Source organism: Aegilops tauschii, chromosome 2, assembly GCF_002575655.3.
Source record: "Aegilops tauschii subsp. strangulata cultivar AL8/78 chromosome 2, Aet v6.0, whole genome shotgun sequence".
NCBI lineage: Eukaryota > Viridiplantae > Streptophyta > Magnoliopsida > Poales > Poaceae > Aegilops > Aegilops tauschii.
In genome coordinates, this window is record NC_053036.3 from 85,427,128 (window position 1) to 85,453,504 (window position 26,377).

A 26,377-nucleotide genomic window follows, 5' to 3' on the forward strand; every position below is an offset into this window, starting at 1 on the left:
GATCTGCACGTGGCTTCTTGACCATTGGGTCCCCGTGGCCCCCACCACAGTTGGGGTGAGTCTCATGCTTCCTCTCAAGCTCGCGTCGCCGCTGCTGAACCTTCTTTTTCTTCTTGCGCTCTTGCTGCTGGATCCACCACGGGGGAGGAGGACCCCAATCCCCCTCACGCCTGCCATGGTCGCGAGATCCGCCACGTTCTTCTCTGGCCTGTCGGCCACCCGAACGCTCGCGCATCATGCGCTTCGCCTTGTCGCGCAGCTCCCGCTCCCTGCGCCGTTCCGCCTCCGGATCTAACACCTCCATCGGTCTCTTGTCTGCACGCCGATCTCCCATCACCACCGCCGCGAAAGATTGGAGGAGGGGAGGAGGAGGGGGCAGATCTTGATCGTGCGGGCAGAGTGGGCGAGGCGCCGCACCTCGCGAGTGGTGGCTGGAAACCCTAAAAGGGGATCCAGGCAACCCCTCCTCACCCACTTATAGCCAGTGGTCGGGCGAGAGACGGGCCGAGGCGTGTTGGGCCGTTGGGGCACTTGAGGTCGCGTGTCCGAGGCCGTCTCCAGGCCCAGTCCCACTGGAGGGTCAGATAAGGACCCAGACTGTCCCCCCAGCCCAGGCCCAGAACCCTCGGCCAGCCCCACACCCGACGTCAGCCCAGGGAGGACCCCCGCAGTCGGCCCATCCGGCCCAACCCTAGGGCACGGTGCCGCGCGCATCGTCTCCGGACCGCACGGCGCCCCCGCCGCCACCGCCGCCACCACCACCACAGGGGGCGCCGGCAGGCACGGCCAGTCCTCCCTGGACAACTCCGTCTGTGCCACCATCAGGCTCGCCGCCGCCTTGGCTCTAACTAGCGTCGCCGCCCCCGACGAACCGCCAGCACCCGGGCCCGAGCTGCACGACCTCGATGGCAGCCAGATGCGTGAGGCCATGGATCTGGAGCCACGGCCGCTCGGCGCGAAGCGCCTCCCACGCCCCGAGCCCGAGCCCACTCCACTCTTCTTCGCCGCAAAGGCCACGAAATCTCCAATCGACGGCCCATGCAGGCACCGCGCACAGGCCCCGCTCCGAATCCAGCTCCCCGCCATCGGCCTCCTCCTCCGAGTCCTCCGCCGCCAGCGCCCAGAAGCGGTTGTGGCGACCGCCGTCCCCCGCTGCAGGTGAGCCGGCGCGGCCCTCCCCGCCGCTCCCCTGGTGTTCGCTCGCGCTGCGCCGGACCACAGACCAGACCGCCGTCACCTCCGCGGTTGACTGCCACACCGTAGAAGGCGCGTCGCCCGTGCTGTCGCCCGCGTCGTCGCCTACCCGACTCATCCTCGGTCTCCCCGCGGCCCCTCAGAAATCACTACTGTCGAAACTGAACTTTTTGACACATAAAACCCTATTGAAACTCTGAACTGAAGATTACAGCAACAATCACCCCCTAATCTGAAGGTTCAGGGAGCTAACTCGACCATGCCTATGCTCGATCGCAGCTATTGCAGTCGAACACGCCCAAGCGGCTTTGTGAACATGTCTGCAAGCTGATGTTCTGTTGCTACGAACTCGAGCTCAATCTTCTTCGTCTCCACCCAGTCTCTGATGAAGTGGTGCCTAAGCTCAATGTGCGTTGATCTGTCATGTATCACAGGGTTCTTGGCCAACGAGATTGCAGATTTGTTGTCCACCTTGAGCTTCACCACATCAGCCCCTGTTTCTCTGAATTCGCTGAGCAGCCGCGAGAGCCAGATCCCTTGACAGGCCGCCACGGTCGCGGCGACGTACTCCGACTCGCAGCTCGAGAGAGCCACAATTTTCTGCTTTTGTGACTGCCAAGTCACCGCACCACCGCCAAGGAGAAACAGGGTGCCGGAGGTGCTCTTGTGATCGTTGATGTCGCCGCCCAGATCATTGTCACTGTATCCAACAAGTCGGGCCATGCCCTCTCCCTGGTCTACATGCAGCCCAGCCGAAGTGTGTCGGATGTACCTCAGGATGTGCTTGACAGCGGTGAGATGCTCTTCCAACAGCGCCTCCATGAATGTGACACGTATCAGACAGAGAATGTCAGATCAGGGCGCGCGTGTGCATCAAGTAGCGTAGGTTCCCGACGATGCTGCGGTACTCCGTCGCGTCGACGGCCGGCGCCATGCTCTCCTTCGACAGCTTGAAGCAAGGCTCCATCGGCGTGTGACACGCCTTGCATCCCGCCGTGCCGCTCTTCTCCAGCAGCTTTCGAGCATACGCGCTCCGCGCGATGACAATGCCGCTCGCGCTCTGCTTCACCTCGATCCCTAGGTAGAAGCTCAGCAAGCCCAGGTCAAACATCTTAAACAAACTCTGCATCTCACCCTTGAACTACTTGATCTCCTCGGCATCTGACCCGGTGATCACCATATCGTTCACGTACACGCCGATGATGAGGCGTGAGGTCGCCGTGCCCCGCGCGTACACGGCGTGCTCTGACGGACCGCGCGTGAAGCCCAGCTTGCCCAAGCACGTGTCCAGCTTCGTGTTCCAGGCCCTGGGCGCCTGCTTGAGCCCGTACACGGCCTTGTCCAGCCGCAGCACGAGGTGCACCTTGCCGGCGACGACCATAGTTTTCACTTTCGACGAAATTTCCAAAATTTCTCGAAATTTCGCTCATTTCGAGGGTCCTCGAAACTTTTACATTTCGTTTAAATTATTTCGGTATTTTAAAATTAAACGTATAAGAGAGAGCTGGAATCTAACGCAGTTGTATTCATATGCTTAGCAGGGTGGTAAGCTGGTGTTATCGTACGCTTTTTAGGGCCTCGGTTCGAATCCCAGGGTCACACAATTTTTTTTACTACTTATCCTGCTATACAAAAATTTGACAAGAAAAATTATGTCACTGGGATTCGAACCTGGATCTACAAAGACTGGAGTAGTGATCGCACCATTCTGATAGACGAGTTCTGATGAAAATTTTGTGCTAAAAAGTTACTTATTCAATACTTTGTGTTCGAATTTATTCAAATTTAATAAAAAAATTCGTTAATTTGCTCGAAATTTCGGTGCTTTCGAGGGTGAGCGAAAAAAATTTGGTTTCGAAAGTGAAAACTATGGCGACGACGAACCCAGGCTGCTGCTGCACGTACACCTCCTCCTCGAGCTCGATGTTCAGGAAGGCGGACCTGACGTCCACGTGGTAGATCGCCCAGCCCGTGTTCGCCGTGAGCGCCAACAGTACCCGTACTGACTGGAGGCAGGCCACCTGCGCGAAACACTTCGTCGTAGTCGATCCCGTGTTGCTGCACGTAGCCCTTCGCCACCAGAAGCGCCTCGTGCTTGAGCACCTCTCCTTGCGCGTCCATCTTGACTTTGAAGACCCACTTCAGGCCAATCGCACGATGCCCTGGTGGAAGCGCGGCGAGGTGCCATGTCTGGTTGTCCTCGATTGAGGTCATCTCCTCGACCATGGCGCGCCGCCAGCTCGACTCCTGCTCCGCCTCAGTGAAAGAGGTCGGCTCCTCCACGGCCAGGAAGTGCAACTCCTCGCCGGGTTCCGCCATGGCTCCCGCATCCAGCATGCTCTCCATTGTGTGGAAACGGTGCTCGCGCGCCGAGTCGTCGGCCACGTCGAGCATGTCACTGAAGGCCGATGGCGGCGAGACGAATTCCACGCCCGTTGCGATCGCTGATGGTGAAGAGGGTGGTGCCGGTGTTGCCGTGGGTGACAGCGGCGATGTGGGCGAAGGTGGCAGTGACGCACCCTCATCAAGAGACGCTCCTGGACTGCTGCTCGCCAGGTGTTTGACCATGAACGTGTCGATGCCGCTGAAGGTGTTCACGCCGCTCCCTTCGGCCGACCAGTCCTAGCGCGCGCTCTCGTTGAACACAGCGCCGCGAGTGATGTGCACGCGCCTTGTCGCTGGATCATAGCTCTGTAGCCCTTTGTCCCCTACTTGTAGCCGAAGAAGATCATGGGCCGGTTGCGGTCGTCGAGCTTCTTCAAGCCGGGGCGGGTGTCCTTGACATGCACGACACACCCGAACGTGCGTAGGAAGTGCACGTTCGGCTTGCGACCATGCCAGGCCTCGAACAGCGTCACGCCGTCCAGGCTCTTTGTTGGCGAGTGGTTCAGCAGGAACACTACCGTCGTGACCGCCTCACCCTAGAATTCGACGGGGACACGCTTGGCCTTAAGCAAGCTCCGAGCCATGCCCACCACCATCCCGTTGCGCCGTTGGACCACACCATTCTGTGGCGGTGAGGTGTCAACCAACACCCAGCTAGGCGCAGTACGCTGTAAACGAACCCGACGTCAACTCGGCGCCGCGATCCATGCGCAACGTCTTCAGCTTGCGTCCGGACTCGGACTCCGCGCTTGCGTATACTTGCTTGATCGTCGTGGCCACTTTGTCCTTTGATGCCAGCAACACAAGCCACACGTACCGTGTTGCATCATCCACCTGCAGGAGGAAGTACTTCTTCCCGCTCGGTGTCGCCGGCGTGATCGGGTCGCAGAGATCGCCGTGCACCAGCTTGAGCCGCTCCTGTGCGTGGTACTTCGCCTGCTGCGCGAACAATGACCGCCGCTGCTTTCCGGCCAGGCAGGCGTTGCACAGCTGGTCCGCCTGCTCGACCACAGGCATGCCATGCACCATGCCCTGCCGCGCCAGCTTGTGCAGAGCGTCGAAGCTTAGATGCCCATAGCGGGCATGCCACGTCCACGCCATGTCCGATCCGCTGTGAGCTGCAAGACACACCGACTGCGTGGTCTAGAGAGCAATGGTGTACACGCGATTGGGCGTCCTCTTTACCTTGGCTAGGAGAAAATGTTGTCGGTCGCGCACACGCAACACGTCGTCTTGGATCAGCACCTGGCAGCCACTCTCGTCGAGCTGGCCCAGGCTGATGATGTGGGTGCGCAGGCGTGGGATGTATTACAACCCTGTGATCACGAGGTGCTCGCCGGTCTTGCAGATCAACAAAATCGTCCCCACGGCCGCAGATGTTGACGACGGAGCCGTCGCCGAACTTGACTGTGCCGCCGATGGTCGTGTCGATCTCGGCGAACGCCGAGCGGTCCCCAATCATGTGGTTGGACGTGCCTGTGTCCAGATACCACACGCCACTGCCGGCGCCGCCCTCGTGTCCAAGATTCACCTGAACAGAGTCCTGGACAAGGTGGACCGGCGCGGCGTCCACGTCGTCGGTGCAGCGATCAAACAGGCCGCAGACGTGGGACATCGGTAGGCCAGGCTCCTCGTCCTTGCTGCCGGCTTGCCCAAGGTTTGCCCGCTCCTTGATCCTGGTCTTGCACTCGCGCGTCTGGTGCCCTTCTTTATAGCGGCAGATGTCCTCGGACTTGTCGCCGCTGCTGGTGTCGCGGCCGGCGCTCTGGCCGCATCCGCGACCGCGTCCTCTGCTGCGCCCACGCCCGCGGCCGTTGCTGCTTGACGAGCCATCGCCCTCCCCTAGCTTCAGGCGCACGAACCATTCCTCCTCCTTCAGAAGAAGTCTGCTGCTACTGTCGCCGACGGCGGGCGCTGCGTCCAGCACGTACATCTCCTCGGCGGCCTTCAGCCGACCGATCAGTTCCTCGAGTGCCAGGTTGTTGAGGTCAACCAGCGTCTCGATCGCGCACACCATCTGCGAGTAGGCCTTGGGCACGACCGAAAGAAATTTCCGGACGACGGCGTGCTCGCTCATCATGTCACCTAGCAACTCAAGTTGAGTGACTAGAGAAGACAGGCGCATACCGAAATCGTCGATGCTCTCGCCGTCGTTGAACTTGATCACCTCGTACTGGCGACGGAGCAACGTCGCCTTGGCTTCACGCACGCCGCTCACGCCCAGCCGCATGGTCTTGATCGTGCCCCAGGCGTCCTTCGCCGTGGCCTTCACAGCGAGCCTGGACACCATTTCTCGCGGCACTGATCGCAGCAGGCACTACATTGCCATGCGATCCGTCTCGCGCTCAGTGGTCCCGTCATTGACGGCGACCCAGAGCTGGCGCGCCTCCAGCATGACCTGCATCAGGAGGGCCCAACCCACATAGTTGGTGCGCGTAAGCATAGGCCACGCACCGCTCGTGTCGCGCACGGCGCGCTGGTGAACAATCACCGCGCCGCCGCTGTTCGCCGACTCCGTCCAGCTCTTCTTTGGGCTGCCAGGTCCAATCATCTTCACAGATGATCGAGCAAACCAACTCTGATGCCAATTGTCAGAAGGACCCCGCCCTCGTCAACTCCCACGATCACCGGAGCCGTGGAAGAGAATGAGCCTGAGAGAGAGAGAGGAAGTTTTTATTCAGTCGTTACACGATCTAACTGAAAACGAAAATGCCGCGCACGACCAGGTAGTGAGTGCCGCCATCCCAGCGCTCCCCGGGCGTCGCCTGCCATGGCGCCATGACCGTTCCATCGTACCATCCCACGACCGGGTCAGGGCGCCGCAAACCTAGCTAGCTACACCGAGTCGCACTGAAGAAATCACTAGTGTCGAAACTGAACTTTTCGACACCTAAAACCCTACTGAATCTCTGAACTGAAGATCACAGCAACATTTTTCATATGAATGTTTAGAACAAGTTCTTCCTTCCTACACTGTTACAGTACAGATGTTCGTCGTGCTCGTCGTTGCGAGAAGAGAGAACCAATCGACCGCGATTGTTTCCTGTTCTTAGCACATCGGGGTCAATGCATTGACCAGATATCAACCTACATGTACATGTACATCACGAGGCTATGGCCTCTGAGCGAGTGGCACGGTTCAGCTACAAGTGGGGCATCACCGACTCCTCGTGCTCGGGCCGGTGGAGGTTGTGCAGGATGTAGAGGGAGGCCGAGGAGAGGAAGATGCAGACGGAGTAGCTTAGGAGGTCCAGCCCCGTGGTGATCTTCACCATCTTGCTCCGCTCGAACATCTTCACCAGCAGGATCATCACGATGACGTGCCCCACCTTTGTCTTGAGCTCGTCCAGCGACGTGATCTTCATCCACTTGGGCCTCTCCTGCAAAAACGACGGCACGAGACGAACAAGTTCAGGTTTCTGAATCTAAATTTGTAGCAAAGCTTGTTTAGGATGCTTTGATTGGGATCGGTATCACCTTCAGAGCGAACATCCCAAACAGCGACGATCCCTGCAGAGCCCGGTCGGATCCGGAAGGCAGGTCGTTGGACGCGTTGCTGATGAACAGCCCGTACAGACCCATCCCGAAGATCAGCATGACAGTGCCAGCAAGATACACATCTGCAGCAGCAGCAGTTGGTGTAAATCCCAGTTGTTATGAGCATCAGTTCAGTTCGACAGCGGAATATCTCACTCACCAATGGCCTCGACGACCTTGAGGACCATCTGCCCTGTATGGACACCTTTGGCGCAGCTCGTCCAGTAGACGCAGTACGCCTCTTTGATGTACACACAGCCCTGATCACCAACAGATACAAGATGTTTGATTAGATCCGTCTGAACGATGTTGCTCACTAAAAACAAGTACTGTAATTATGTCTGGTTATCTGAATCGTGACGAGCTGCGGAGATGGGATTGAGAGAAGTTACATTGAGGAAGCAGAGGAGGGAGCCCGCCAGCGATCCGGCGACGGCGAGGAGAGCCAGGAACCGGAAATCGAAGATGATCTGCGTCAAGAACAGCATCAGCCCAGGCCGCCATACCACGCAAACGATAGGCATAAGAGGTAATCTTGGACGCGCGTGCGCCTGCTCACCCTCTCGACGGTGGTCTCGATGGTCGTGGACCTGGCGGTGCCGGAAACAGCGGCGCCGTTGGTCCCACCGTAGTCGCGCGCCTTGGCCTTGGACCCCTCCGAGCCACGCAGCACCGCGTCGACCGCGGCGGTCGCGCCGTCGCCGCCGGAGGGCGAGGCCGCGGCGGCCGAGGCGACGACCGCGCCGAACCGGGACGGCCGGCGGTAACTAAGCCGGCTCGTCGTCTCCGCTGGCCGGAACGCCGGGCCGCCGGCGTTGACCGGCGCGAGGCAGCCGCGCAGCAGCAGGAGTGCCATGACCCGCGCCGCGCGTAGCGAGCGTTGCTCGCCGGACAACGCGCACGAGCGAGGAGTGAGGCGACCAGCTGGCTGGTCGGGACTGTGTGGCTGGCTGGCGCGGTTGTTTTTGAGTGGAGTGGAGTGAATGGAGTGCGAGGAGAAGAGAGGTTTATCGGGGGCATGAACGACGACGACGACGTCGCTGTCGGCGATGTGGTTTGTAGCGCATGGCATGGAGCAGTTTGTGGCGCGGAGGTTTGTTGCTTCTTGGGCCAGCATGATCTCACGGGCCGACATCCAAAAATCGACGGTTAAAAACTGAGCAACTCGAAGAGTAGGTCAACATAGTAGTACTAAACTTATCGTCCTTTGATTTTTTCGAAAGTATAAAAATGGTCCTTCAGCTTAAAAAACATGAAAACTTAGTCCCTTAGCTTTTGAAACCGGATAACTCAAAAACCAGATTGACCTGCAGGCTCTACTATGAAAATTTCCAATTCCGGTGATGCAGTTCCCCTGCAAATATCTTGGCGTGCCATTGCACTTCAAAAAAAGATAATCAGAGCTAATCTGCAACGAACCATTGATGAGTTGGCTTCGAGGTTGCCGCGGTGGAAGAGGGAGTTGCTTCCTAGTGACGCTCGCCTTCGGCTTGTTAACTCGTTCTCTCTGCTATTCCCTCATATTTCATCTTCATGTGTCCTTTTTTTAAAGAGAGCTCCCTCTTCGATTTCCATATATCAAAAACCACATTGTCTTTCCTAAACAGACTACCAGCAACCTTATCTCCATGTCCAGGCTGCACATTTGGACCATCAAAAAAGTCGACAAGTTAAGCCGCAGTTTCTTATGGAGATCTAAGCCGGGTGCTTCTGGAGGGCATGGCCTTAGTAAATTGGGCAACTGCCTGCCGTCCAAAGAACTTGGGGGGGCCTCAATGACTTGGATCTGCTTTTCGGCCGTGCTCTCTGTCTTCGTTGGAAATGGTATGAGTAGATGAACATTGATCGGCCTTAGGTGGGTTCTCGGACCGCTTGTGACGCTGATGATATCGCGTTGTTCCGAGCAGCAACGTCCATTATCTAGGCAATGGCTACAAGACCTCATTCTAGCACGATAGATGCCTCCATGGCTCCTCATCTGCTGCCTTTAAGCACTTGTAAAAACATTTCGGTCCAACGAGCACTTCACAATCACCTCTAATCTGGGTCATTTCACCCAACTCTGGTTGTTGATTCAGCAAGTCTAGTTGTAACCAGATTCAAAGGATACTGTTTGTGGAATTATTCCAACTCAGGTGTTTACCCTGCTCACTCTACATACTTGGCACAATTCATTGGCTCGTACTCCACTTGCAACTTCTCCAAGCTCTCGAAAGATAAGGTTGAGGACGAGTGTCACTTCTTCACTTGGCTTTCCGTTTGTGGCCAACTCCTCTTCAATGACAATCTCTCCAACAGGGGGTTGACCAACAATCAGTTCTGCAACCTCTGCGACCAGGTTGCAGAAAATCCTCTGCACCACATCCTCAAATGCTCCTTTGCCAAGGAGGTTTGGATGATGGTGGCGGATTGGAGTGTGGCTTCCCAGTCCTCGTTACTAATGATGATCTTGCCACCTCCATTTCATCTTGGTGGAATGATTTCACCTACCCCATGGACGACCAACGCATTTCCTCAACCACCTACACTTGCGGGAACCTTTGGCGAGAGCGGAATAGGCAGGTGTTTGAGCACACTTTCGTGCAAGGTCTTGGAGTTCTACACCTGATTAAGCAAGACTTGCCACTGCTAACTGTTAAAGTGAACCTCCCTTGAGCCTGACTAATGTAACCTCGCTTTCTGTTAAGTGCAGGATGCATTTCTGCAGCCATAGGTTGTGCTTTGTAATGCTACTCCTATAAGATTATATCTTCTTAATCATAGGCCATCATTGCCAGTTCCTCAAACCTTCTCCCTATTTTAAAAAGTCAAATCTTTAGGTTATAAATAAAGTCTAATTTTTAAGACATTAAAATTTCCCTCAGCTAGCAGACCATTATAGTTTAATAATCCCCTAAATTTTTTGGTTTGTTAATTCTTCCAACCTTTTGTCAAACAATTGAAACAAAATCATCAGATTTCAAAGCAAACATAAACAATTCAAATGGATCGTATCATAATTGAAGTAGGGCATAAATAAAGTTCATCCAATCCATCAAATTATAACTATAGTTTGTGTCAAAGGGCGCCAAATTAACAAGTTCACTCAAAAAAACACCAACACATGGTGAAACAAGAGCCATCATAGCTGTGACGCCCTCGATTCAATCATACACTAATCATACACGCAAATGTGTACGATCAAGATCAAGGACTCACGGGAAGATATCACAACACAACTCTAGACACAAATTAAAATAATACAAGCTTTATATTACAAGCCAAGGGCCTCGAGGGCTCGAATACATGAGCTCGATTACACAAGAGTCAGCGGAAGCAACAATATCTGAGTACAGACATAAGTTGAACAGGGATGCCTTAAGAAGGCTAGCACAAAAAGCAACACGATCGAAGAGGCAAGGCCTCCTGCCTGGGAGCCTCCTAACTACTCCTGGTCGTCAGCGGTCTCCACGTAGTAGCAGGCATCGGCGGTGGCATCTGGCTCCTGGGCTCCGACATCTGATTGCATCAACCGGAAAGAAGAAGAAAGGGGCAAAGGGGAAGCAAAGCAACCGTGAGTACTCATCCAAAGTACTCGCAAGCAAGGATCTACACTACATATGCAACATTATCAAAGGAAGGTTGTATATGTGGACTGGGCTGCAGCAATGCCAGAATAGAGAGAAGGCCTAGTCCTATCGAAGACTAGCATCTTCTGGAAACCACCATCTTGCAGCAACAGGAGGGAGTAGAGTAGCATAAAGTAAAGTAGTAGAAGTGTTATCAACCTCGGCCAGAGATCCTTTCTCGACTCCCTGCAAGAAAGCAATCCCAGAGCCATACTATCCAGTTTCAATTATAATCCAATTCTCATATCCAAGTCTCATCACAAGTATCCAGTTCTAGTTGTATCGATCGGGATACAACTCCAAGTGTCTGTTACCGTAGGACAGGCTATCGATAGATGTTTTCTTCCCTGCAGGGGTGCACCAACTTACCCACCACGCTCGATTAACTCCGGCCGGACACACTTTCCTGGGTCATGCCCGGCCTCGGCCAAACAATACGCCGCAACCCGACCTAGGCTTAATAGAGAGGTCAAGCACGCCGGACTAAACCTATGCCCCCAGGGGTCATGGGCCATCGCCCCGGGAACTCCTGCACGTTGCGTGGGCGGCCGGTGAGCAGACCTAGCTACCTCCTTAAAAAGGTAGGAGCTTACCAGTCCAACCCGGCGCGCGCCGCTCAGTCGCTTGACGTCTATTAAGCTTCGGCTGATGCATACGACGCAGAACGCCCATACTATGCCCACGTGATGGTTAGTGCTAACAGGCCAGAGGCCCCTTGGATCAAATATACAAATCGTAGTGGATTAGGAACGCGCGGTAACAAGCAGAGACTCACGAAAGATGTGACCCCGTCGCCCCGTCTCGAGGAATTGCGGCAAGGGCTAGGAATGCCCGACCACGCCTCGTAATTATCTCGCGGGCACCTTCCAGGTCAACCCGACTCCACATCACTCGCAATTAAGCTCGCGCGGGTACCCCTCAGGGCCGACCCGTCTCTAGTAATGTGGTTCAGTGTAAAGTCATAGTAACCATAGTAACTGTGTGTCCAAACATCAAGGGGAAAACCCGAGGAATCACCCCCGGTGAATTCCACTCGATGTAATCATCAAGGTGAACGTAAGAGGAATCACCCCCGAGGTTCACACTTGAGGGGTTGCACGGCAGAGTCGTATCGGAAGTGGTTAAGGCAGAATCACCCTCGATGACCACGACCGAATAGCTACACTACAGGGTTAACATCAGAAGTGCTGTAGAGGTCTCACCCTCGGCACTCGATAGTAACCCAGCAGTGTCGAGCAACTAAGGAGAAAGTGATGTGCGATGCCGGGGCCTGGCCTTCGATCCTGTTGATCGGGTCTTCGATGATGAAGCAGGGGCAACAAGGTCAAGGTGGGGGTCACTGATGGATCACTAACCAACCTATACTAAGCAGTTTAGGATAAGCAGGTAAGATACAATGAGCAGGTTACAAAAGCAGGCTATGCATCAGAATAGGAGCAAACAATAACAGTAGCAAAATCTAATGCAAGCATGAGAGAATGGAATGGGCGATATCGGGATGATCAAAGGGGGGGGCTTGCCTGGTTGCTCTGGCAAGGAGGGGTCATCGTCGACGTAGTCGATCACAGGGGCGACATCAGTCTCGGGGTCTACCGGAGAGAAGAGGGGGAAGAAACAGTAAATATAAAGCAGACAAAGCATCACAAAGCATAACATGGCAATATGCGGTGACGGGTGTGACCTAACGTAAGGCTACATGATATAGGTGAAGGGGGAATTCAACCGTGAATGTTTTCCCGGTTCCGGACCTGTGTCATACAGATGACCGGAGGGGGAATGTTCCATGTTCAGATAGTTAGAGGCATCTGACTGATGAATGGACCACGTATTCGGATTCGTTGGATTTTTCTGAGCAACTTTCATATAGAAAACATTTTCATCCGAGTTACGGTTTATTTTCTATGAATTTTCAAAGATTAAACCATTTTCTGGATTTATTTAAATTAACAGAAAAGATAAAATGACGTCAGCATGACGTGCTGATGACGTCAGCAGTCAACAGACTCGCTGACCAGGTCAAACTGACCAGTGGGTCCTACATGTCATAGACAGAGGGCTAACAGTGGGTTATTTTAATTAAACGTGGTTAATTAGCAGCTGGGTCCCACATGTCAGTGACTAATTAGCTAAACTAATTACTTTTAATTATAAAATCATTTTAATTAGTTATTTAAGTGGTGGGGCCCGCACGTCAGTGGCTGGGGCCTGCCCAGTCAGCACGTTGACTGGGTCGACCCAGTCAACGGGGCCCCCAGGGCCTACGAGGCAGTGACCAGGGGAGTGGCCCCGGCCGGCCACGTTGGCGCTGGCTACCGGAGTTGCTCCGACGAGCCTCCCGTGGCGGCACACGTCGGGAGAGGGGTCGGGTTCCGCGCAGAGGGGGTTTCCGGGGTCGTAGCTAGATGCGTTCGACGCGGCTCGACGTCGCACGCAAGATGGAGGCGATGGCTTGGGCCGGGAACGACCGGAACGACACCGGCGACGAGCAGAAGCGGCGCTGGAGTTCAGGCTCGAGTGGGTGCGGCGTTAGAGCGCGCGAGCGGCCAAACTAACCAGCTAGGCGGGTGCTGCACGATGCGGTCAAGCTAACGGGCATACGCCCATGACCAATTGGTCACCGGAGACCCGCCGGCGACGAGCTCCGCGGCGCTGCGTTCGGGCGGCGTGGGGAAAGCAGCTAGGGGGCGCGCCAAAGTCAACAAGGAGAGGGAGAAGGATGAGGGGCTCACCGAGCGGCACACGGAGGCCGGTGATAGGTTTAGTAGCAGCAGGGGTCGCCGGAGAGGAGGAAGATGGCGGCGCCCGTGGCGGACGGAGGTTGCAGACGGGGAGCCAGTGGGTTCCCTGGTGGCTTCCGACCCGAGCCCGTGGTCGGGGAGGGCGTAGCAGAGGCCGGCGAGGCAGGTGGACACGCCGGAGGCGCCCGGGGACGGCAGTGGCCGCGATGGTGGCGCGACAACGGCGACGAAAGCGTCGGCCCCTTTCTCCAGATCGGCAGAGTGGGAGAGAGGAAGAGGGGATATGGAGAGGGCAAGTGGGTGAGGGGAGACGAGGGGAGCCCGAGGCGTCGCCCTTATCCTCTCCCGGCGAGGCCGGCGAGGTGGTCGGGGTCGACCTCGCCCCTGTAGCGACACGAAGCAGAGGAACAGGAAGGGGAGGGAGCGACCGGTGAGGGGGGAGTGGGCCGGCCTACTGGGCCAGCTGGCTCGGGTGGGGCCGAAGCCCAAGTGGGGCAGGGGCTTTCTCTCTCTCTGCTTTTCCTTTTTCCTTTTTTGTTTCTTTTTATTTTCAGCAGCTTTTGCATTTTCTTTTTAGCCAATAATTACTTTGCAAAATTATGCCACTGGACAAAACAATTTCAAAGAATTAAAGTGCACTGCCACAAAAATATTGTGAGACTTTTGAAATAGTTTGCCAATTTTATAATTTAAAAAGGCATTTAATTTATTGCTTAGGTCACTGTTTTACGTAGTTTAGGCCACTTAAACCCTTTGCAAAAATGTTGGTTCACCACCAATATTACCAGAAGAATATGTTTCACATGATGAACATTTTAGTTTTCATGTTTGAGCAATTTTGAATTTCACTCAGAATTTGAAATTGAATTCAACTGGAATTTGAAATGAGAGAGAACCAAGGGTGATCAAACACTTATTAAGCAAAATGATTAACTTAACCCCAGGGTTACTGTAGCATCATTACACCGGGGTGTTACAGTAGCATGGGCCTCATGCAATCGCATCATCACCAGCAACACCACCACCACCACACATCTTAGTCAAGATATCCCCATGATCAAGCTCCCAATATTATTTTGCCTTCGCATCCATGTTGCTAGGATCCATGAACATGATAACATGGTCCTCGACCACTCTTTTCTTCTTTGCTCATCCACGACCAGTGCAAGCTTTTACTCCTCAAACTCAATCTTTCCATTTTTCCAGCCTCTAACGCAAGTCTTTTCATCTCAATTTCAAGTCTTTTTTCTTCCGCTAGAACCTTCCTCTCTCCGGCTGCTGCCTTTGCCTTCCACTTCTCGTCCTCCATTGTAACGCCCGGGGAATCAAGCTACAATAATTCCCCGCTAATCATGCCACGTCACCTCGGTTACTGTTGTTAACCGTGGGATGATCCAAAACCGTTTCAAAATTCAAATTTAAATTAATGCCGACAGAAAAAGTTTTTCAAAAATTCAAACAAAATGTTCGGTGGGTGCCAAATATTACAAGGGTAATTATACTAAAGAAAACATATTTTTATAAAATGCCTAAATGCTTTTAAATGAATTAAAACAGAAAAGAAAATAAATAAATAAAAAGAAAATACAAAAGGGGAGAAACAAAAAAAAGAGAAGAACAACCCCCCCTGCTGGACCGCGGCCCCGCTGGCCATTGGGCCAACCAGGCCGGCCCAGGTCGGCCCCCACCCCTCTCACCTTATCCACTCCTCCCCCCCACTCCCCACCGACAGCACACCCACTCCCCCCCGAAATATCCCCCTCTCCCCCGATTTGGATCGGGATCGAGGAGGAGGCGCTCGCCGCCGCCGCCGCCCGGAACCCCCCCGCCGGAGCCGCCCCGCCACCCCACCATCGTCGGTGCTGCCTCCCCGTCTCTTCCCCACGCCGGACCCCCCTCGACCTCGTCCCCGACGGCCTGCCTCCCCAACGCCGCCGTCCCCGCCATCCCCCTCGACCCCCGCTGCCACGAGCCCTACTCCCCCCCGTGAGCGCTCCCCTCTCCTCTCTCCCTGCCCCGGCTCGGCCGCTCCGCGCGCGCCCACCAGTGCCCGCCGCGCGCTCCTCCGTTGCGCCCCGCCGCGGCCAGCGCCCCCCTCACCGTGGCCTCGACTGGCCGCGTCCAGTTCGGGCGCCCCAGCGCTCGTCGCCTGCGGCCGCCCCTGCTTATCCTCCCACCGCTCCGCCTCGCGCTCACCACGGCTACGCCGTCTGCAACCACCCGCGCGTGGTCGTCCCTGCCCAACCGCGCTCCACGCCGCACCGATCGCGTCTCGCGCTCCCCGGCCCACAGCCGCTGCTCCGTCGCCGCTCCGGTGGCTCGCCGGAGCCCTGCCTCCCCTGGCCCTGTCCGCCGGCACCGGCGTGCGCCGTGCGCGCCCAGCGCCCCTTGGGCTCGCACCGTTCGGGCGCCCGTCGCCCGTCGCCCTCGCCCGACGCCCGCTGTAACCGCCCCGTTAAGGCCATGGGGCCTATGACATATGGGCCCCGCCCGTAAAACGATTAAAAAAATAAATAAAAATAATTAATTAAAAATAAATAAACAAATATATAAAAAATAATAAAAATAATTAATTAATTAGTTAATTAATTAATTAGTTAATTAACCCTGTTTAGATTAATCTAATTAAATTAATTAATTTAATTAAACAGTAATTATTTAGCTAAACCCTAATTAACTAAACAGAGAATGACAGGTGGGTCCCACTGGACCCACATGTCAGTTTGACTAAGTCAACCCCAGTTGACTGCTGATGTCAGCATGACATCATGCTGATGTCATAAATCCATTTTTGAATTAAATTAAATAATTAATTAAATTCCAGAAATTAATAAAATCTTTAGAAAATCATATCTTTTAATCCGTAACTCGGATTAAAATATTTTCAACATGAAAGTTGCTCAGAACGACGAGACGAATCCGGATACGCAGTCCGTTCGTCCACCACACCTCCCTAACCTATCGAACTCGCAACTTTCCCCCTCCGGTCCATCTGTCCGAAAACGCAAAACATCGGGAATACTTTCTCGGATGTCGCCCCCCTTCGCCGGTACCACCTACTGTCGCGTTAGGACACACCTAGTACCGCTCGTTGTCATGTCACACATCGTCATGCTTATGTTTGCATTGTATTTACTGTTTCTTCCCCCTCTTCTCTCCGGTAGACTACGAGACCGACACTGCTGCTGCCCAGTTCGACTACGGAGTTGACGACCCCTCCTACTTGCCAGAGCAACCAGGCAAGCCCCCCCTTGATCACCAGATATCGCCTATTCTTCTCTATACTGCTTGCATTAGAGTAGTGTAGCATGTTACTGCTTTCCGATATCCTATCCTGATGCATAGCCTATCCTTGCTACTACTGTCGCAACCAGATGTTGGAGTCCAGGAGCCAGACGCCACCATCGACGACGACACCTACGACACTGGAGGTGCCTACTACTACGTGCAGGCTGCTGACGACGACCAGGAGTAGTTAGGAGGATCCCAGGCAGGAGGCCTGCGCCTCGTTCGATCTGTATCCCAGTTTGTGCTAGCCTTCTTAAGGCAAACTTGTTTAACTTATGTCTGTACTCAGATATTGTTGCTTCCGCTGACTCGTCTATGATCGAGCACTTGTATTCGAGCCCTCGAGGCCCCTGGCTTGTATTATGATGCTTGTATGACTTATTTATGTTGTAGAGTTGTGTTGTGATATCTTCCCGTGAGTCCCTGATCTTGATCGTACACATTTGCGTGCATGATTAGTGTACGGTCAAACCGGGGCGTCACAAGTTGGTATCAGAGCCGACTGCCTGTAGGAATCCCCCTTTCCACACTCCTTGGCCGAAGTCGAGTCTAGACATTACAAAACTTTTACTAACATGGCTGTGTGTCTTACGGGCCCACGTCGCCATTGGGTGGTACTAGGATCTTTTACTCCTCGACCTTTACTCTGGGACTCTGAACTCTCTTCTACTCGGGTTAAATGAATTTACAAACTCTAACACTAGGATCCCGTGACCGCATTCACCCCAAAGTTGGATAAGCCATAGTTGTTTCTTAGAATGGTATTTTGAACAATTCACACACTGTCATTTGACTCCTTTGAAACGTCTTTGCTGTCAGATGGAACCCACGAGGCAGGTCGTGCGCCACACAACGGCCATTGGTGCCTCGGGATCACCGGCTGTGCTAGCTGAGATGATGACCTATATGGGTTATCGCTGGCACCCTGAGTACACCGTCTACGAGGAGTACCAGGACTTTAACCAGGAGCAGTACCGTGCCATCGTCCACCTCTACTCGCGGGAGTATGACTCCACTACTGTGCTGCACACCGCACATGGTGTTGGTGTGACCATCGATATGGCTGTCCACGATGCTGCCTATGCTGCTCTGACACGTCTTCGTGGAGAGTATCGGGAGTTGGACACCTCCCCTTTCAGGCACATTGCTATCGCATCTGATGTTGGTGCGGAGGGATACTATACTGCTGCCTGCTCCACTGTCACCCGAGAGCCCTTCTACCATCAGAACCTGGTTCTGCATGCTGATGGGCTGGATCGAGCTAACCGAGCTCTTCGCCACGAGATGTACACCACCCGTCAGCACCTTTACCGTGCTCTGACGTTGCTGCACCCCTTTGTCCGATCTGGACAGCTACCGCGTACTGCGATCTACCCAGCCAGGACCGTGATGCCCCATGGTGTCGGTTGGCCAGAGGTGGGAGGCTACTCTCCCGCACTTGGTCCTCTTATGCCACCTGAGCGTCGGGCTCTACACCTGAGTATCCGCGACCCCCAGTCTGCTGACGTGGAGGGCTATCCGTTGCCTCACTACCAGCTGTCGGGCTACGATTACCTCCGCAGTACCTCTTGGGACTGATGTAGGCTTGCTTGTAGAGTTAGATGCATTCGCCGCGAGCCTGTGTGCCACCTATGATGTTTTAGTCTATGTACTGAACTCAATGTACTGAACTCTATGCATGACCCCTTTTGTAAGTTATGCCGACTACTATGTAGTAGCTATCGTGCCCCTTTCATTATGCATGTTTCATCATGAATGATTCTTGTCTTTGCAAATTTTCTCAATGCTGAACTACCCCTGTTATATATTAGCAGGATGGTTAGACCAGGTGGTCGTGGTCGTGGTGGCAATGCCCCACCACCACCTGAGTACATGGCTGGTATGATCCAACAGTTTGAACTGAACCACCAATTCATGGAAAATATGATGGCTCAGTTTCCTCGCCCCAATATGGACCAGCAACCAACCCCAGTAACTCTGCAGGATTTCATGCGCCTGAACCCAACTGTGTACCGCAGCTCAACTCAGCCTCTGGATGCTGATGACTGGCTCCGTGACATCACCTATGAGATGGAGTCTGCCAATGTAGCCCCTGCCAGCTATGTCAACTTTGCTTCCTTCTTTCTGAAGGGACCCGCAGCTCAATGGTGGGACAGCCACAGGCGTACTCTGCCAGCTGGGACAATCATCACCTGGCCAGACTTCCAAGCTGCTTTCTGTGCCCGCTTCATTCCTCAAGGAGTCATGGACCGGAAGAAGCGTGAGTTCCGCAACCTCACCCAAGGCAACAAAACTGTTGAAGCTTATCAACGGGAGTTTCTGGACTTGTCTCGCTATGCTGAAGAGGACATTGCAACTGATGCACGCAGACAGGAGAAGTTCCGTGATGGCCTTCAAGCTGACATCAAGCTCGCACTTCTAGTGCATGACTTTGCTGATTTCGCCACCTTGGTGAACAAGGCCATCAATGTCGAAACTGGTCTGCAGGAATACCAGAGCTCTCACAGGCGCAACCGTGACACGGGCTCATCTTCGGGCTCGCCCTCTCAGAAGCGTAAGATATGGATCCCGAACAGCATGTACCGTCCAAATGCATCTGCCCCAAGGCAGACCTATGCTGCACCTCGTCTGCCTCCACAACCATCTAGGCAGTCAAGACTTTCAGCCCCACCGTCCCAAGCCCCTGTTCCCACTCCCAATAATGGCCTGTGCTTCAGGTGTGGTCAACCAGGGCACCGTGCTAGAGAATGCAACCAGAATCAACTGGCCCTTCCAGCAACTGGCCGTGGTAACAACCAGCCCCGCAACAACAATGCTAAGTCTTATGGTCGTGCTCATGCCAACCACGTTGATCTCAACGAAGCTCAAGACCAGCCTGCTACTGTGATGGGTACACTCCTCGTAAATTCAGTACCAGCTTCCGTTCTATTTGATACAGGTGCATCGCATTCATTCATGTCAGAAGATTTTGCATACAAGCACGACGTTAAATGTGAGGAGATGAACACCTCTGTATTGGTCAAAACCCCCGTGGGACAGTGTCAAACCTCCCTGGTTGGCATCGATGTCCCCGTGGAAATCGAAGGGCTGGAATTCTATGCCTCTCCCATTATCCTGAAGTCGTCTAACATCGACCTCATTTTGGGTATGGATTGGTTGAAAGCGCATACTGCTTCTATAGTTTGCGCCAGTAAGACCATCCATCTGCTACACCCTTCAGATGAGATAGTTACTTACCAAGCCCATCTGGTGCAAAATGCCGAGGCCAGGCTCTATGCATTGAATGCATTGAACGCTGCACCACTCGAGGGCATTGAAAACATTCCCGTCGTGCGTGAATTCCTCGACGTCTTCCCTGAAGAACTTCCAGGGATTCCCCCTGCTAGAGCTGTCGAATTCATCATCGACTTGAAACCAGGCACCACTCCTATAGCCAAGCGACCCTACAAAATGCCGCCGCATGAACTCCTTGAGCTTAAGGAGGAAATCGACAAATCTCTTCGCAAAGGATTCATTCGCCCAAGTTGTTCTCCTTGGGGAGCACCTTCTCTCTTTGTCAAGAAGAAGGATAGGACAAACCGGTTAGTTCAAGACTACCGTCCTATAAACCAAGCTACCATTCAGAATAAATACCCTCTTCCTCGGATCAATGATCTGTATGATCAACTGGCGGGTTCGTCAGTGTTCTCTAAGCTCGACTTGAGGTTGGGTTACCACTAGATCCGTGTTCGCGAAGAGGATATCCCAAAGACCGCCTTCGTGACTCGATATGGTTCATACCAGTACACCGTCATGTCTTTCGGTTTAACCAATGCTCCAGCCACCTTCTCTCGTCTGATGAACTATATATTCATGGATTACCTCGACAAGTTCGTCGTGGTTTATCTGGATGATATCCTGGTATTTTCCAAGAACGAAGAAGAACATGCTGAACATCTTCGACTTGTGCTGGAAAAGCTACGAGAACATCAACTATATGCCAAGTTCTCCAAATGTGAATTCTGGCTACCGGAAGTAACCTATCTTGGGCATGTCATCTCTAAGGATGGTATTTCCGTCAACCCTGAGCGAGTTCAGGCTATTCTTGATTGGACTCCTCCCAAGAACATTAAGCAAGTCAGAAGTTTTCTTGGTCTCGCCAGCTATTGCCGTCGATTTGTCGAGAACTTCTCTAAGATCGCCAGGCCTCTGACTAACCTGTTGCATAAGGGTGTCAAGTTCCAATGGACAGACAAATGTCAGGAAAGTTTCCAGGCACTCAAAGACAAGTTGACTTCTGCTCCAGTTCTAGCTCCACCTGATACTAAGAAGGACTTCGTCATTTACTGCGACGCTTCCCGTCAAGGATTAGGCTGTGTCCTAATGCAAGACCGCAAAGTGATTGCTTATGCCTCTCGGCAATTGCGCCATCACGAAGAGAACTACCCAGTTCACGACCTCGAACTTGCTGTTGTCATTCATGCGCTGAAGCAGTGGTGACATTACCTTCTTGGTAATTGTTGCGAGATCTTCACTGACCACCAAAGTCTGAAGTATTTGTTTACTCATCCAGACCTGAACCTCCGTCAGCAGAGATGGATGGAGCTTGTTGCAGACTTTGACTTGGGTATTTCCTATACGCCAGGCAAGGCTAATGTAATGGCTGATGCCTTGAGCCGCAAGTCTTACTGCAACCACCTCCAGGTTCACAAAGTTCAGCCCTCGCTTGTTGAAGAATTCAGGAAGCTGAACCTCCATATTGTTCCTCCGGGTGCACTCGCTCCCCCTCCTAAGGAGTTTGGCAAGGTGAACCTCCACGTTGTTACCCAGGGTTCCCTCAATACCCTAGTTGCTAAACCAGATCTCGTGGATAGCATCAAAAGGCTACAGAAGTATGACTCTGAAGCCCACAAGATTAAGCGCTACCTCGCAGAAGGAAAGCCCTCATTCTTCACCATTGCTGAAGATGGCACCCTATACTTCAAGGGCCGCCTAGTGGTGCCATGTGCAGAGAAAAACCTGGATATGACACAGGAAGTTATGAAAGAAGCTCATGATACGCCTCTATGTATCCATCCTGGTAGTACAAAGATGTACCAAGACATCCGTCAGAGATTCTGGTGGTCTAATATGAAACAAGACATTGCTCGTTATGTTGCTGAGTGTGACGTTTGCCGTCGTATCAAAGCAGAACATCAAAGGCCTGCTGGAACTCTGCAACCTATCTCTATTCCTGAATGGAAATGGGACCATGTTGAGATGGACTTCGTCACTGGATTTCCCAAATCGCAGAAAGGTAATGATGCTATTCTTGTCGTCATTGACCGGCTTTCCAAAGTTGCACATTTTCTGGCGGTCAAAGAAACGATCACTGCTAGCCAGCTGGCAACGCTCTATATGTCCAGGATTGTTTCACTCCACGGTATTCCATTGGTTATCAGTTCAGACCGTGGCAGCTTATTCACTTCAAGATTCTGGGCAAGTTTCCAAGAAGCTATGGGAACTCATCTGTCATTCAGTACTGCATTTCATCCTCAATCGCAAGGGCAAGTTGAACGCGTCAACCAAGTTCTCGAAGACATGCTTCGAGCTTGTGTTATTTCCTTCGGCAAGAAATGGGAGGAATCTCTCCCGTATGCTGAGTTCTCTTATAATAATAGCTATCAAGCTAGTCTGAAGATGGCCCCCTTCGAAGTGTTATATGGACGAAAGTGCCGAACCCCTCTGAACTGGTCAGAAACTGGGGAACGTCCACTCTTTGGTCCGGATATTATCCAAGATGCCGAAGAACAAGTCCGCATTATTCGTGAGAATCTCAAGACTGCTCAGTCACGTCAGAAGAGTCAGTATGACCGTCATCATAAAGACATGGTCTATCAACCTGGCGAAAAGGCTTATCTTCGAGTCACACCTATGAAGGGTGCTCACCGCTTCGGAATCAAGGGCAAACTAGCTCCTCGCTATATTGGCCCATTCACTATTCTCGAAAGGCGTGGAAAAGTGGCATACCAACTGGAGCTTCCGCCGAACCTTTCTCAGGTTCACGATGTGTTCCATGTGTCACAGCTCCGCCGTTGCTTCAAGGACCCAATCCGAGCAGTGGATCATGAAGTGCTCGAATTGCAGCAAGACCTCTCCTATAAGGAGCATCCGGTCCGCATTCTCGACCAAGCTGAACGCCGCACACGTTAGAAGGCGATCAAGTTTCTCAAGGTCCAGTGGTCGCACCATTCTGAAGATGAGGCCACTTGGGAACGAGAGGATCGTCTGCGCGAAGAATACCCCGCATTTTTTCCTTCTACCTCCTAAATCTCAGGACGAGATTTCTTGTAGTGGAGGAGATTTGTAACGCCCGGGGAATCAAGCTACAGTAATTCCCCGCTAATCATGCCACGTCACCTCGGTTACTGTTGTTAACCGTGGGATGATCCAAAACCGTTTCAAAATTCAAATTTAAATTAATGCCGACAGAAAAAGTTTTTCAAAAATAGAAACAAAATGTTCGGTGGGTGCCAAATATTACAAGGGTAATTATACTAAAGAAAACATATTTTTATAAAATGCCTAAATGCTTTTAAATGAATTAAAATAGAAAAGAAAATAAATAAATAAAAAGAAAATACAAAAGGGGAGAAACAAACAAAAAAAAGAGAAGAACAGCCCCCCCTGCTGGACCGCGGCCCAGCTGGCCATTGGGCCAACCAGGCCGGCCCAGGTCGGCCCCCACCCCTCTCACCTTATCCACTCCTCCCCCCCCCCCACTCCCCACCGACAGCACCCCCACTCCCCCCCGAAATATCCCCCTCTCCCCCGATTTGGATCGGGATCGAGGAGGAGGCGCTCGCCGCCGCCGCCGCCCGGAACCCCCCCACCCGCCGGAGCCGCCCCGCCACCCCACCATCGTCGGTGCTGCCTCCCCGTCTCTTCCCCACGCCGGACCCCCCTCGACCTCGTCCCCGACGGCCTGCCTCCCCAACGCCGCCGTCCCCGCCATCCAACTCGACCCCCGCTGCCACGAGCCCTACTCCCCCCCGTGAGCGCTCCCCTCTCCTCTCTCCCTGCCCCGGCTCGGCCGCTCCGCGCGCGCCCACCAGTGCCCGCCGCGCGCTCCTCCATTGCGCCCCGCCGCGGCCAGCGCCCCCCCTCGTCGTGGCCTCGACTGGCCGCGTCCAGTTCGGGCGCCCCAGCGCTCGTCGCCCGCGACCGCCCCTGCTTCTCCTCCCACCGCTCCGCCTCGCGCTCACCACGGCTACGCCGTCTGCAACCACCCGCGCGTGGTCGTCCCTGCCCGACCGCGCTCCACGCAGCACCTATCGCGTCCCGCGCTCCCCGGCCCACAGCCGCTGCTCCGTCGCCGCTCCGGTGGCTCGCCGGAGCCCTGCCTCCCCTGGCCCTGTCCGCCGGAGCCCTGCCTCCCCTGGCCCTGTCCGCCGGCGCCGGCGTGCGCCGTGCGCGCCCAGCGCCCCTCGGGCTCGCACCGTTCGGGCGCCCGTCGCCCTCGCCCGACGCCCGCTGTAACCGCCCCGTTAAGGCCATGGGGCCTATGACATATGGGCCCCGCCCATAAAACGATTAAAAAAATAAATAATTAAAAATAAATAAACAAATATATAAAAATAATAAAAATAATTAATTAATTAGTTAATTAACCATGTTTAGATTAATCTAATTAAATTAATTAATTTAATTAAACAGTAATTATTTAGCTAAACCCTAATTAACTAAACAGAGAATGACAGGTGGGTCCCACTGGACCCACATGTCAGTTTGACTAAGTCAACCCCAGTTGACTGCTGATGTCAGCATGACATCATGCTGATGTCATAAATCCATTTTCGAATTAAATTAAATAATTAATTAAATTCCAGAAATTAATAAAATCTTTAGAAAATCATATCTTTTAATCCGTAACTCGGATTAAAATATTTTCAACATGAAAGTTGCTCAGAACGACGAGACGAATCCGGATACGCAGTCCGTTCGTCCACCACACCTCCCTAACCTATCGAACTCGCAACTTTCCCCCTCCGGTCCATCTGTCCGAAAACGCAAAACATCGGGAATACTTTCCCGGATGTTCCCCCCCTTCGCCGGTACCACCTACTGTCGCGTTAGGACACACCTAGTACCGCTTGTTGTCATGTCACGCATCGTCATGCTTATGTTTGCATTGTATTTACTGTTTCTTCCCCCTCTTCTCTCCGGTAGACTACGAGACCGACACTGCTGCTGCCCAGTTCGACTACGGAGTTGACGACCCCTCCTACTTGCCAGAGCAACCAGGCAAGCCCCCCCCTTGATCACCAGATATCGCCTATTCTTCTCTATACTGCTTGCATTAGAGTAGTGTAGCATGTTACTGCTTTCCGATATCCTATCCTGATGCATAGCCTATCCTTGCTACTACTGTTGTTACCTTTACCTGCAATCCTACATGCTTAGTATAGGATGCTAGTTTTCCATCAGTGGCCCTACATTCTTGTCCGTCTGCTGTGCTATACTATCGGGCCGTGATCACCTGGGCGGTGATCACGGGTATATACTTATATACTATATACATGACTCATGTGATGACTAAAGTCGGGTCGGCTCGTAGGAGTACCCGCAAGTGGATCTTTGTGGCGGAGCGACAGGGCAGGTTGAGACCGCCTAGGTGAGAGGTGGGCCTGGCCCTGGTCGGCGTTCGCGGATGCTTAACACGCTTAACGAGATCTTGGTATTTGATCTGAGTCTGGCCATTTGGTCTATACGCACTAGCCATCTACGCGGGAGTAGTTATGGGTATCCCGGCGTCGTGGTATCAGCCGAAGCCTTCTTGACATCAGCGACTGAGTGGCGCGCGCCGGATTGGACTGGAACACCACTAGGCTAGGTCTGCTTCCGGCCGCGTACGCAACATGCAGGTGTGCATAGGGCGATGGGCCCAGACCCCTGCGCGCATAGGGTTAGACCGGCGTGCTGACCTCTCTGTTGTGCTTAGGTGGGGGCTGTGACGCGTTGATCTTACGAGGCCGGGCATGACCCAGAAAAGTGTGTCCGGCCAAATGGGATCTAGCGTGTTGGGTTATGTGGTGCACCTCTGCAGGGAAGTTTATCTATTCGAATAGCCGTGTCCCTCGGTAAAAGGACGACCCGGAGTTGTACATTGACCTTATGACAACTAGAACTGGATACTGAATAAAATACACCCTTCCAAGTGCCAGATACAACCCGGTGATCGCTCTCTAACAGGGCGACGAGGAGGGGATCGTCGGGTAGGATTATGCTATGCGATGCTACTTGGAGGACTTCAATCTACTCTCTTCTACATGCTGCAAGATGGAGATGACCAGAAGCGTAGTCTTCGACAGGACTAGCTATCCCCCTTTTATTCTGGCATTCTGCAGTTCAGTCCACTGATATGCCCCTTTACACATATACCCATGCATATGTAGTGTAGCTCCTTGCTTGCGAGTACTTTGGATGAGTACTCACGGTTGCTTCTCTCCCTCTTTTCCCCTTTTCCTTTCTATCTGGTTGTCGCAACCAGATGTTGGAGTCCAGGAGCCAGACGCCACCGTCGACGACGACACCTACGACACTGGAGGTGCCTACTACTACGTGCAGGCCGCTGACGACGACCAGGAGTAGTTAGGAGGATCCCAGGTA

At 53.4% G+C, this 26,377-nt stretch overlaps 3 protein-coding genes across 3 annotated transcripts; all 3 read right to left on the reverse strand.

Moving 5' to 3' along the window:
* Window positions 1-1,473: 1,473 nt before the first annotated feature.
* Window positions 1,474-2,016, reverse strand: LOC120973547 (secreted RxLR effector protein 161-like). The gene has a single exon (XM_040399333.1). The coding sequence runs from the start codon at window positions 2,014-2,016 to the stop codon at window positions 1,474-1,476; it is 543 nt and encodes a 180-aa protein (XP_040255267.1).
* A 1,886-nt stretch (window positions 2,017-3,902) lies between these two features.
* Window positions 3,903-5,869, reverse strand: LOC141040772 (uncharacterized). The gene is made up of 3 exons (XM_073506890.1): window positions 4,906-5,869; window positions 4,339-4,697; window positions 3,903-4,115 (listed from the first exon to the last, which is right to left on the reverse strand). Exons 1-3 carry the CDS (start codon window positions 5,867-5,869, stop codon window positions 3,903-3,905), a joined length of 1,536 nt encoding a protein of 511 aa, XP_073362991.1.
* A 625-nt stretch (window positions 5,870-6,494) lies between these two features.
* Window positions 6,495-8,248, reverse strand: LOC109758064 (uncharacterized). The gene is made up of 5 exons (XM_020316902.3): window positions 7,676-8,248; window positions 7,509-7,586; window positions 7,277-7,376; window positions 7,057-7,199; window positions 6,495-6,959 (listed from the first exon to the last, which is right to left on the reverse strand). Exons 1-5 carry the CDS (start codon window positions 8,231-8,233, stop codon window positions 6,723-6,725), a joined length of 1,116 nt encoding a protein of 371 aa, XP_020172491.2. The 5' UTR covers window positions 8,234-8,248; the 3' UTR covers window positions 6,495-6,722.
* Between the last annotated feature and the right edge of the window lie 18,129 nt (window positions 8,249-26,377).

Excerpts from the sequence above, each read along its gene's own strand:
- LOC120973547 (XM_040399333.1), bottom strand. The coding sequence starts at position 2,016 with ATGGAGGCGCTGTTGGAAGAGCATCTCACCGCTGTCAAGCACATCCTG.
- LOC141040772 (XM_073506890.1), bottom strand. The coding sequence starts at position 5,869 with ATGGTGTCCAGGCTCGCTGTGAAGGCCACGGCGAAGGACGCCTGGGGC. Across the intron at positions 4,698-4,905 it reads GCAAGACCGGCGAGCACCTC|CTCACAGCGGATCGGACATG; the intron begins GTGATCACAGGG and ends TGTGTCTTGCAG. Across the intron at positions 4,116-4,338 it reads TGGCCACGACGATCAAGCAA|GGTGAGGCGGTCACGACGGT; the intron begins GTATACGCAAGC and ends GTCGAATTCTAG.
- LOC109758064 (XM_020316902.3), bottom strand. The coding sequence starts at position 8,233 with ATGCTGGCCCAAGAAGCAACAAACCTCCGCGCCACAAACTGCTCCATG. Across the intron at positions 7,377-7,508 it reads CCCTCCTCTGCTTCCTCAAT|GGCTGTGTGTACATCAAAGA; the intron begins GTAACTTCTCTC and ends GTTGGTGATCAG. Across the intron at positions 6,960-7,056 it reads TTGGGATGTTCGCTCTGAAG|GAGAGGCCCAAGTGGATGAA; the intron begins GTGATACCGATC and ends TCGTTTTTGCAG.